General features: G+C 38.6%; 1 protein-coding gene across 1 annotated transcript in view; it reads left to right on the top strand.

Moving 5' to 3' along the window:
* NWD2 (NACHT and WD repeat domain containing 2) overlaps positions 1-12,994 on the top strand; it is a 179,946-nt gene that overhangs the window by 58,672 nt on the left and 108,280 nt on the right. Inside the window, exon 2 of the mRNA XM_006731249.3 lies at positions 9,653-9,741. Within this exon, the coding sequence (XP_006731312.1) occupies positions 9,653-9,741 (89 nt within the window). The remainder of the gene's footprint in view (positions 1-9,652; positions 9,742-12,994) is intronic.

Here is a 12,994-nt window from a genome sequence, read left to right as displayed (position 1 = left end):
CATTCACTTCAAGACTTCTGTTTCTCTTTGTGTATTGTTCTTTGAGACATGAGTTACTTACAAATGTGTTCAATTTCTAAATGTCTGGGGATTTCCCTAAAGTCTTTATGTTATTGATTTCCAATTTAATTCTATTATGTTTGTAGATCATACTTATTAAGATTTTAGTACTGTTAAATTTACAAGACTTGTTTGTGGTCTAGTATATGACCTATCATGGGAGCCCCAGAAAAAATATGTGTTTTGCTGTCTTTGGGTGGATAGTTCTACAAATGTAAAGTCAAGTTATTTGATAGTGTTGTTTAAGTTTTCTGTATCCTTGTTGATTTTCTGTTTAGTAATTTTATCAGTTTTGGGCAATGCACTAGAGAAATCACTAGCTGATGTTAGAATGTCTATTTCTCTTTTTACTTCTGTCCATTTTTGCTTTATAAATTTTAGGGCTCTGTTTATGAGTATGTATACATTTAAAATTGTTGTATCATGGCTCTTTTTTTATCTAGTATTTCTTAAAATCTGTTTTGTCTGATATTGTATATTCAATCTGCTTTTGGTTACTGTTTGCATGTTATTTTTTTCTATCTTTTACTTTTAATCTATTGATATTTTTAAACCTAAGGTGTGTCACTTGTAGATAGCATATAATTGGATGTGGTTTCAATATCCAGTCTTTTGAGTGTTTATTCTTAAAGTTATCATTGATATGCTTGGATTTATTTCAGACCTTTTTCTGTTTGTTTTCTAAATATCTCATGTCATTTTTCTTCATCTGTTCCCATTTTACTCTTCTTTGTTAAATATTTTAGTGTATCATTTTAATTCTTTTGTTGTGTTGTTTTTATTTAGTTTTTTTAAAGTGCTCTAGGGATTACAAAATCTGTTAATTTTATTACAGTTTAGATGAATACTAATTTAATAAATACATAAATACTTTGTACCACTATACCTCCATTTTCTCCTTCCTCCTTCTTGTGTTATATATGTATAATATATGTATGTTTGTTCAAACCCAACAGTGCAGTGTTCTAACTATTGCTTTATTATATAGTCTTATGTTTTTTCAATAAGTACATAAAAGAGGCGACCTACTAAATAGAAGATATTTGCAAATGCCATGTCTGATAGTTTCCAAAATATATAAAGAACTGATACAACTCAATACCCAAAAAACAAATAATTCAATTAAAAAATGGGCAGAAGGGGGGTGCCTATGTGGCTCAGTTGGTTAAGTATCTGCCTTCAGCTCAGGTCATGGTCCCAGGGTCCTGGGATTGAACCCCGCCTCAGGCCCCCTGCCTCTCAGTGGGAGTCTGCTTCCCCTCTCCCTCTTCCGTTCCCCCTGCTTGTGCTCTCTCTCTCTCTGTTCCTCTCTGTCAAATAAATAAAATTTAAAAAAAATAAAACTAAAAATGGGCAGAAGACATGAACAGACATTTCTCCAAAGAAGACCTACAGATGGCCAAAAGACACATGAAAAGATGCTCAACATCACTCATCATCAGGGAAATGCAAATCAAAATCACAATAAGTTACTACCTCACACCAGTCAGAATGGGTAAAATCAAAAACATAAGAAACAAGTGTTGGCAAGGATGTGGAGAAAAAGGAATCCTCTTGAAGTATTGGTGGGAATGCAAAGTGGTGCAGCCACTGTGGAAAACAGTATGGAGGTTCCTTAAAGAATTAAAAATAGAACTACCTTACAATCCAGTAATCGCACTACTGGGTATTTACCAAAAAAAAAAAACGGAAAACACTAATTCAAAGGGATACATGCACACCTATGTTTATTGCAGCTTTATTTACAATAGCTAAAATATGGAAGCAACCCAAGTGTTCATCAATTGATGAACAGATAAAGAAGATGTGGTGTGTGTGTGTGTTTGTGTGTGTGTGTGTAATGGAATATTCTTCAGCCATAAAAAAAGAATGGAATCTTATTACCATTTGCAACAACACAGATGGAGCTAGAGAGTATAGTGCTAAACAAAATAAGTAAGTCAGAGAAAGACAAACATCGTGGAATTTAAGAAACAAAACAAAGGAAAAAAGAGAAAGAGACAAACCAAGAAACAGACTTTTACTATAGAGAACAAACTGAGGGAAGATGGATGGGGGGGATGGGGAAATAGGGTATGGGGATTAAAGAATATAGTTACCATGATTTAAAAAAATAACATTAAAAAATTTTTTAAGTGTATAAAATAATACAGAAAAAAGATATATTTATATAATTATGTAATCTTTTTTTTACATACTTACATATTTACTTTTTCCAGTGCTTTTCATTCTTTGTATAGATTTGTTAATGTCTGATGTTATTTCTTTTTAGTTTGAAGGAATTTCTTTAGTAAATTCTTAATGCAGATCTGCTAGCCACAGGTTTTCTTAATCTTTTTAAATTTGGTAATGTTCTTATTTCATCTTTTCTCAATTTTATTGAGACATAATTGACAAGAATAAATTGTATATATTTAAAGTATACAACTTGATGTTTTGATCTACATTGTGAAATAATCACCACAATCAAGCCAATTAATATATTTGTCACCTCACATAGTTAATCTTTTTTTTTTTTTTTTTCCTATTTTTGTGGTGATTATACTTACGATCTACCCTCTTGGCAAATTTAAAGCCTACAATACAGTATTGTTAACTATATCTACACCTTTATACATTAGATCTCCAGAACTTGTCCATCTTGTCTAAATGCAACTTTATACCCTTTGACCAGCACTTCCCCATTTCCCCCTTCGGGCCTTGGCCCCCATCATTCTACTCTCTGCTATTGTGAGTTTGACTATATTAGATTTGACCTATAAGTGAAATCCTATAGTAATTGTCTTTCTGTGCCTGACTTATTTTGCTTAACATCATGTCCTCCAGGTCTTTTTTTTTTTTCTTTTTTTTGCATAGTTTTGTTAGATATAGAATTCTTGCTTAACACTTTTTCCCCCAGAATTTGAGTATATTGTTCCATTGTCTTCTGGATTTCATGCATTCTCATGAGAAGTCAGCCCTTAATTGTATTTCCCTGTATGTGATGAGTCATTTTTTTCTTGCTGCTTTCAAGATTTTCTCTTTTATCTTTGGTTTCAGCCATTTGACTAGGTGTCGTGGATCTCTTAGTCATTATCCTATTTGGGTTCTTTGAACTTCTTGGGTATGTAGATTAATGTTTTCCATTAAATTTATGACATTTGAACAATTATCCAAAATTATTTTCCTCCTTTCTCTTACTCCTGTCTTTCTGAGACTCCCTTTACCTACATACCACTACAGTTGATGTTGTCCCACAGCTTTCTGTTCATTTTTCTTTATTTTTTAAACATGGTTACCTGAAGTTCCTTGAATATATTTATAATAGCTGTTTTGAGGTTTTGTCAACTAAACCTCACATAGGAAAACTAAGAGACAATTTCTATTGACTACTTATTTTTCCTGAATAGGTGTCACATTTTTCTGTTTATATATCTCAACATTTTTTGTTGAAAAGTGGACATTTTAAGTAATACATTGTAACAAATCCAGATTCTGATTTTTACCTTGGAGTGCTTTTTTTTTGGCTTGTTTAGTAACTTACCTGGACTAAACTTATGGAATCTGTTCCCCACAGTGCAAGCTGCTGATGTCTCTGCCCCGTTATTTGATGGTGATGGTGTTGATGACAATGATGATGATGATGATGATATGCCTGGCTTCCCAGGGGTCACCCACTTTTCTGCATAGCTTAGTGTCGGTCAACGATTTGTCAAGAGCTTCTTAAGTGTCTCAAGCCGGTAGGGCTTTTGTTCTCTGCCAGTTGCCTGTGTGGGTTGGGGAACACATGCAAAGTTTAGTCAGTGTTTAAGTCTGTTCCAGCTTTTACTTGCACTGGATCTTGTCATGTTTCCACTGCCGTGTACACAGGCTCAAAGTCAGCCACAAATACATGGATAGCTTTCAGTGTCTCTTGTGTTTTTGGGTAGCCTTCCCATCAGCCAGGAATTTGCAGAGAGCTTAACAAGGCCCTCCATGACTTTTTATTTCCTTTATCTCCTTTTTAAATTTGGATGAAGCTTTAGGCTGGCTGAGCCGCTGGACTTACCCACATTTGTCTACCTCTGAGACCACGACTGCAACTAACAACACTGATGGGCACAGAGTGTTCCCATGCTTAGCTCCAAATCAAGCAAGTCCTCTCTGGCAGTGAAGTTGATGTTCACAGCTTGACCTTCTCTGACATGGGAAGGAGTGTGGAGGTTAAAGGGGGTAGGAGAATCCCATAGACTCTCATGTTCTTACCCAAAGTTCGGTTGTTTTCATGAACAATCATTTCCCAATTTGCTTTATGCCTTTGGTCTTTGGTTGATTTACAGAGAATTAAAATGCTTACTTTGACAATTTTGTTGAATTTTATTATTGCTTATTGGGAAGAGGATCTAATAAATTCCCCACTATACCAAACTCTGTCATATATTTTATAACATTGCCCCAGATTCACACATGATTATTAATGCTGTCAACATAGTCAATTATTACTTGAAAATGACATTGCATTTTGAGTTGTGTTAGCTTTGTGGAGACAAATTCTTTAGCTGGGTTTAATTAATGTTTTCATTATAAATAGCATCTATTTGCTCATTCATTTATTGACTAACAATGTGCTGGGGTCTGCTTTAATTTCCATGATGTAAAGATGAATGACAAAGTCCCTGCCTTTCATGAATTCACAAGTCAAATGGGGGAGACAAACTAAAAATTTTAAATTATAATGAAGTATAATATATGATGTTATATAGAGGTGAGCACACAGTGCTATGGGATGAGACAGCATGCCTGTCTCTGACTAGTAAGATTTCACTAAGTGTGTTACCATTGATTGGGGCTCAGAAGGGTTGAAGTCGGCCAAGCAAAGGGATGCAGTAAATAGGGCATTCTGAGTGTGGAAAGCAGTGTGTGTAAGGACAAGGTTTGGGTTCAAGTAATATCTGAAAAAGTACCCAGGAAGGAGCATGGCGGAGAACAGTAGAAGATGGAACTTCTCTAGAAAACACATTTACGGGGGCGCCTGGGTGGCTCAGTTGGTTAAGCGACTGCCTTCGGCTCAGGTCATGATCCTGGAGTCCCTGGATCGAGTCCCGCATCGGGCTCCCTGCTCGGCAGGGAGTCTGCTTCTCCCTCTGACCCTCCTCCCTCTCGTGCTCTCTCTCAAATAAATAAATAAAATCTTTAAAAAAAAAAAAAAAAGAAAACACATTTACATCTGCTGAACATTCTGGTCTTTATCTTCTGGGCCATCGGATGCTAGCCAAGGCCTTTATTGATCAAATTAGCTACTGCTTTTGTTTGGTCTTGGATTTCTCTCCAGCAGCTCTGTGGAGTATAAGACTGCAATGAGGAAGGACAGATAAGAAGTCAATCAAATAGGAGACTTTTGGACCCTCAGGGTTGAGAGATGGTGAGTGCAAAACTCGAGAGTGGCCAAATTCAAAAGATGTTCATGAGAAAATTGACAGAATTTGATGATATTGATGTAAGGAAGGGTCAACATGGCTGGTTGGCACAGAGGCCCTAGAAGGTGTGGAGAGGACACAGCCTCTGGGAAGCCGCCAAATAAGAAATCAACCCAAACAGAAACAACAAAAACCAGATAGGATATCCAGATGAATCTTTGGCTGACAGGCCAGGTGAATGAAGAGGGAGAACCCAGGCAGGAGCAAATGTACAGAAACCTGGGAGAACTGGCTGCAATTGTAGCAGAGGATGTGTGCTGGATCCTAAATGAATTTTCTGAGCTGCCTAGAGGGAAGTGACTTAATCTCATGCCCTGGCCTTAAGTTTCAGTGAGGCAGGGGCAGTAAGACGTCCAGTGCAACATGGTCATTTTAGCACTTTTAATAGAAATTTTGAATTAATCTAAATCCTTCATGAAGTGGGATAATGGTATTGATTAAGAATACTCCCTCAGAACCCTCTTACACTGTTGGTGGGAATGCAAGCTGGTGCAGCCACTCTGGAAAACAATATGGAGGTTCCTCAAAACATTAAAAATAGAGCTACCCTATGACCCAGCAATTGCACTACTGGGTATTTACCCCAAAGATACAGATGTAGTGAAAAGAAGGGACACCTGCACCCCAATGTTGATAGCAGCAATGTTCATAGTAGCCAAACTGTGGAAAGGGTCCAGATGTCCATCGACAGATGAATGGATAAAGATGTGGTTCATGTATACAGTGGAATGCTACTCATATTACATCAGAAAGGATGAATACCTACCATTTACATCGACATGGATGAAACTGGAGGGTATTATGCTAAGCGAAATAAGTCAATCAGAGAAAGATAATTATCATGGTTTCACTCATATGGAACATAAGAAATAGCACAGAAGATCATAGGGGAAGGGGAGGGAAAACTGGGAAGAAATTAGAGAGGGCGATAAACCATGACAGACTCTTGACTCTGGGAAACAAACTGAGGGTTGTGGAAGGGGAGGTGGGTGGGGGCATGGGGCAACTGGGTGATGGGCATTAAGGAGGGGAGGGCACATGATGTGATGAGCACTGGGTATTATACGCAACTAATGAATCATTGAACACTACATCAAAAACTAATGATGTATTTATGTGTTGGCTAATTGAATTTAAAAAAAAAAAAAATCCTCACCTAGGGCTCTTCCTGTGAGTAACTCAGACACTGCACAGAGACTAATCATTAACTCTGAAATCATTGAGGAATTATTTAGAATGCAAATCCTTTTTTAAAAACCTAATAGTGCTGCCCAAGTGTTAATTCATCTTCTCAAAGGGATAAGGAACTGGGCAGATACAAATAGATGTGTGATGACTATGTAGAAAGAGTCAATGATGACATACTTTGTCTCTGATCTACACTTTTTTAAGAGGTCCCTTTTTATGTGTGACATTCTGTAACTTAATTTTTCCTGTTTATGACATTCTAATGTTATTTAATTGCCAACATCTGGATTTGCTGTTAGTATGAATCAGGTTTTTTAATATAATTAAGCCAGCTTATCTGTCACCCATTATAATTAATCCATTTTATCTTAATTACTTTTCCATTTCCAGAGCCAGTCATCACATATTAACACAAATACAGGAAAATCTGAGTCATTTTTGTAACATAAGTAATAACACAGAATGTCAGATATGTGCATACGCTCCCTTCACACTTTGGGGAAGGTTCAACATAATTTGGTAAAATACGTTAGTGTTTTGCCAGAAACACAGAAACCAGAAAAGAAATCAATATTTCAGTTCTCATTCACTTACTTTGTGAACCGTAGTCTTGATTCTGTATCCATCCAAGGACAAATTGTAATGTAGCAAGCCCTTCTGTTTCTGGTGGTAATTACAGGGATGCATTTGCCTGTCAGCTCATTCTGGTCACTGGTGCATGTGTGGGGTTTTTTCATTCACTTATTTCTTAATTGAGGACAACTCTGGATGTAGCAGTAAATGAGACAGAAGAAGGTTGTAACTCTTTGAGCTCACTTGGTAGTGGGGGAGACCTATAGTAAACAAATAGCAAGAGTAGTGATGAGTAATGTGCAAAGAATTTGAAAGGCGACGGGACAGAGAGTCAGTTCTGTAGATGGAGGGCTCGGAGAGGTCTCTCTGAGGAGGTAGCTCTAAAGCTGATACCTGATTGACAGGAGACGCCTTGAGCTGATCACAAGCATTACAGGAGGAAGTCCTAGCTAGAGCGAAGGCCATGACTAGGCGTATAATCTGCGTAGTGGTTAAGAGATCACTTTGGGAGAGGGAGAACGTTCAAAGTAAGGAGTGTGGATTTCATTCCAAGTGCTATGCGGAGCTGCTGAAGGGCTTTATGTGATCTGATTTGCATTTATAAAAGATCAGTCTGGCTTCTCTGTGGAGAATAGATTAAAGGGGGTAAGAATGGGAGCAGGGAGGAAGAGTCCAGATTGAGAGGTGAGGTCATCATCCCTTAAGTACTCCATGAAGTTATCCTATGCGTCATTTTCGAAGATTGATTCTTTGCACCGTTGCAGATTTCCTGTGGTTAGAGCGAACTATGGAATACTCTAGATTCAAATGGCTCTCTAGATTCAAGTCCAGTTTCTCCAACTTAGAGGTCATAGAACTTCGGGCAAGTCTCTTAACCCCTCTGTATTTCAGTTTCCTCTTATAAACACAGTGAAATAGTGGGGAGCCTGGTTGGCTCAGTCAGTTAAGTGCCCAGCTCTTGATTTCAGCTTGGGTCATGATCTCAGGGTCATGGGATCAAGCCCCATGTTGGGCTTTGCACTCAGCACAGAATCTGCTGGAGATTCTTTCTCTCCCTCTCCCTCTGCCCCTCGCTCAGCTTATGCTCTTGCTTTGTAAATAAAATATTTTTTAAAAAATGGAATAGTAATTTTACCTATTCATAGAGTTGTCAGAAGTGACTAAGAAAATACACATAGAAATACTTAGTACATGCTTATAGTAAGCACTCAGTAAATATTACTATATTTCTGTCTTATACTATGCCACATTCAGACGGCAGTACCTAGTAATGAGTTACAATTAACATTTTTAAGAAATAAAAAAATTTGTTCATGTGTTATTTTGATACTATTTTAGCATCTCTTAATCCTGTTTATTTAATTTGTAATAATATAATCATGTTGTTATAATATGCATATTATTCCCAACTTCCACATCTGGCAGTATTTATTTTTAAAGTGACTTCTGTTATTTGTGTGTTAAACACCTGTAGCCTTCTAGAGAGATTGATTGAATATTAATCACCTTTATTGTGAAGTTAATGTTTTCAGCCCTTAAAATGAGATGAAGGAGGGTGGGCCTTGGATCCTGAGATTATATAGATCATGTAAACACTGAGTTTATGGCCTCCACCAGGGCCATGACAACACACGGGCACTGCTCAAATGCATCACTCCTCTGCTTGGTCCTCCTGCTTTGGACTTCGGGTCTGTGTTGGATCTATGGCTAGAAAAGACCCTATCCATTTAGACCATAGGGTAATCTAGAAGCCTCGTAGTGAGTCTTTGGTTTCCCTGTAAACACTGGTTTCTGTCACTTTGTCAGGCTAGCTTGGAAGCTGGCTCCCACGATTTGTCTTTTCTCACTACTGTACTGATTGCATGGATACTGTACTGAATTTTGCAGAAGTCGAATTATTTCTAAATACTATAGAAATGATGATAGAGATTGGATAATATTTGGAATCAGTAACTAAATTAATGGGCGTGTGTGAATTTGTAACTTTTACATGTCATGGGGCTAAAACACCTGATAGCCAGTAGCCTTACGATTTTTCCTTCTGCCTCTTCCAAAGACCGCAAGGTCCGGCTACTTAAGAGATTCATGGGAGCGTCCGTGTCGGCATAAAGACTCAAATGTGAATTCTCAGCTCTGCCGGCCCACATGGAACTGACAGGTGGGGCTCCCATCCATCCCACAGGCTCTTACATCTGGTGGGGGGCTCTCTGCTCCCCCTGCTCTGTTAGGAACAGGTTCCCTCCCTCCCCCCGGCAGTCAAATATCCCATCATTTCACAATCAGCACCCAACTGGATTATATTAATGTTAAAATTAATTTGTAAGCTTACATTTTTTTCCAGAAATACCTATGTGTGGACATAACTCCCTTTCTCTGTGTTTGTTTTTCTACCACAGACACGGGAGCAGAAAGACAGGCACTAAGAGAAAATGTGTATCCTAAATTGAGAGAATTCTGCAGAGAAAACTATGGATTAGAATTTCAGGTAACTGTGATATTAATTCCATTTTTAATTATGGCAGCTGAATAATGTTTGTGCTTGCTTATTGTCACAACTTCGGTGTTCTAAAAAACACGTTTCAAGCTCTGAAAAATTTTATTTCTTTAAGCATGGGTAAAAAGGAACACTGGAAAATGGAAAATAAAATATTTAGTCATTTGGGGGGCGCCTGGGTGGCTCAGTCAGTTAAGCGGCTGCCTTCCGCTTAGGTCATGATCCCCAGGGTCCTGGTATCAAGCTGCATTGGGCTCCCTGCTGAGTGGGGAATCCGCATCTCTCGGCCTTCCTGCACCCGTCCTTCTGCGCTCTCGCGTGCACGTACTCTCTTTCTCTCTCTCTCTCAAATAAATAAAATCTTAAAAAAAAATAGTCATTTTTGGTGCTTTGCACTTTTATGTTTTCTTGGCCTCTGTCTGGTATTGGCTCATCTTCTCCTTCTAACCATGTTTATTTGCTTCTCGGCAGTCTCTACTGTTCTCAGGAAGGTGAAGGTTGCTGAGCGCATGCCCGTAGGCTGTGGTCTCTAGAAATGGTTTGTACCTAAAAATTGGGACCAGCTCTCTCCCAGGTGTTTTCTTTTAGCAGCCTGGCCAGCCCTTGCCTTCTAGCTTGCCTTTTAGATTTTGTTCACATTGTAGAATGTCCTTTTTCCTATGTTAGGGATTTGCCATTTACCCAAAAAAGAAAAAAAAATCAGCCTTTCAAGAGACAATAACTGTGCATGTCATTGCTAAAGTTCATGAATACCCTGGCATTTGTAGACACCAATGATTTTACCACCTTTTCTATTAAAAGTACTAGAAAACATTGGGCATATCTTGAACATCCCCAGATTTAAAAAGTAAATGGCTCCTGGAACAGATAGCGTTATTTAGTCAAAAGTTTTCAACCTCATTCACAACGGACATCTTAACTCTGCAGTGCTATCTTAACTATATGTTTCCATTGGTAAGTCAGGAATATGTACCAGAGATTTGTGGTATAAGAGTGCAAAATGCATCTTTGTTAGTGGAAGAAAATTCCACCCTTCATTTATTTCCTCCTGAATATTTTATCTTGGTATACTTCATGATGCTTTCTCATGTGATGTATAAAATAGTTGGTCTCAAAATGGCTTCCATCTCCGTGCCTACTGTCAGTCAGCAGCAGGCCATTATGACACACATATTGAAAAGTTACTCATAAGTCACCATTTGCTAGATAAATGGTGAGCCTAAATTAAATTCCTTGTTGCGAATTCAGCCCTGCCTTCTCTGAGGAACCTGGTTCTACTGATAACAGGGTCTCAATTGTTAAAAAAAATTCTGATCTGTCAAGATTCCCAAAGACTTAGACACTCCTTGGGGACTCAGTTACCATGGAGAAAGAGATGTGTCCAAGAATGTTAATCCCATCTTTGAGTTTGTTTGGATATGCATCATTTTTTTTTAGTAGAGGGAGGAATTTGTTGAGCCACAGACCAGCCTGCATAAAACATGGTATTCAGATTAGCTGAGAGGAAAATAAAGAAAAATATATTTTCTAAATTATAAGTAGGCCCAGGAAAAGACAGATAAAGCCAGAGGAAAGCTGTAGAAGGCATGGTCCATGGAATAAATTGACAGCAAGGATCATTCTAGGCAGGTGCATTGAATGAGTCGTTAAGATACCGGGCAGCAGTGGAAACCGCATTGGGCAAAGAAAAGTTGGGACTGAACCCCCAGCTTTCCACTGTGACTCCCTCAGTCGGTGTTCGAAATGGGAGTGGTGACCACTTCGTATCTAAGGTTGTGTTTGGAATAAAAATATGCAGGGTTGCATTTGTTTCCCACCTTCTGAGCTTAATGGGAGCTCAAATATATGTCATACTTGAATCTTCTAAGATATACTTTTTAGTATAGTCTCTTCTAGTCAGTTGATTATAGACCTCCCTGAAGATGTGTTTTCTAGTGAGACGGTTCTCCTTTCTCAACTGCAACAAAATATGATACTGGAAGCTTCATGAAGAAAAAAAAAAAACAGTTTACCTGTATAGTACTCTGGATTTCATCTTTGGCTCTGCATTGAACCCAGAAGAAATGAATTTCCTACAGTTACCCAAACATACACCAATCCCTTTTAAGCTTCCTTGCCTTTGTTTATGCTGTTCTTTCCACCCACGATGCTCTGCAACCTGCTTCTTCCCCTGCCACTCTTGAAGTCCTACTCATTCTGAAGACTCTTCCTATAGATCCTAAGGCCCCTCTCCTTCTTTTCTTAAAATTTTTTATTGTTATGTTAATCACCATACATTACATCATTAGTTTTTGATGTAGTGTTCCATGATTCATTGTTTGTGCATAACACCCATTGCTCCATGCAGAACGTGCCCTCTTTAATACCCATCACCAGGCTAACCCATCCTCCCGCCCCCCTCCCCTTTAGAACCCTCAGTTTGTTTTTCAGAGTCCATCATCTCTCATGGTTTGTCTCCCTCTCCGATTTCTCCCCCTTCATTCTTCCCCTCCTTCTATCTTCTTCTTTTTTTTTCTTAACATATATTGCATTATTTGTATCAGAGTTACAGATCTGTGATTCAACAGTCTTGCACAATTCACAGCGCTCACCATAGCACATACCCTTCCCAATGTCTATCACCCAGCCACTCCATCCCTCCCACCCCACCCCCGACTCCAGCAACCCTCAGATTCTTTCCCAAGATTAAGAATTTGTCATATCAGTGAGGTCATTTGATACATGTGTTTCTCTGATTGACTTATTTCACTCAGCATAATACCCTCCAGTTCCATCCCCATGTCATTGCAAATGGCAAAATCTCATTCCATTTGATGGCTGCATAATCTACCATTGTATAGATATACCACATCTTCTTTATCCATTCATCTGTCGATGGACATCTTGGCTCTTTCCACAGTTTGGCTATTGTGGACATTGCTGCTATAAACATCTGGGTGCACGTACCCCTTTGGATCCCTACATTTGTATCTTTGGGGTAAATACCCAGTAGTGCAATTGCTGGATCATATGGTAGCTCTATTTTCAACTTCTTGAAGAACCTCCATACTGTTTTCCAGAGTGGCTGCACCAGCTTGCATTCCCACCAACAGTGTAGGAGGGTTCCCCTTTCTCCGCATCCCCGCCAACATCTGTCGTTTCCTGACTTGTTAATTTTAGCCATTCTGACTGGTGTGAGGTGGTATCTCATTGAGGTTTTGATGTGGATTTCCCTGATGCCGAGCGATGTTGAGCACTTTTTCAT

The sequence above is a fragment of the Leptonychotes weddellii genome, chromosome 2 (assembly GCF_054177405.1).
Source record: "Leptonychotes weddellii isolate Sample4059 chromosome 2, ASM5417740v2, whole genome shotgun sequence".
NCBI classification, from domain to species: Eukaryota; Metazoa; Chordata; class Mammalia; order Carnivora; family Phocidae; genus Leptonychotes; species Leptonychotes weddellii.
Note: the sequence above shows the minus strand (reverse complement) of the source record. Positions and strands in the feature narration are given on the sequence as shown.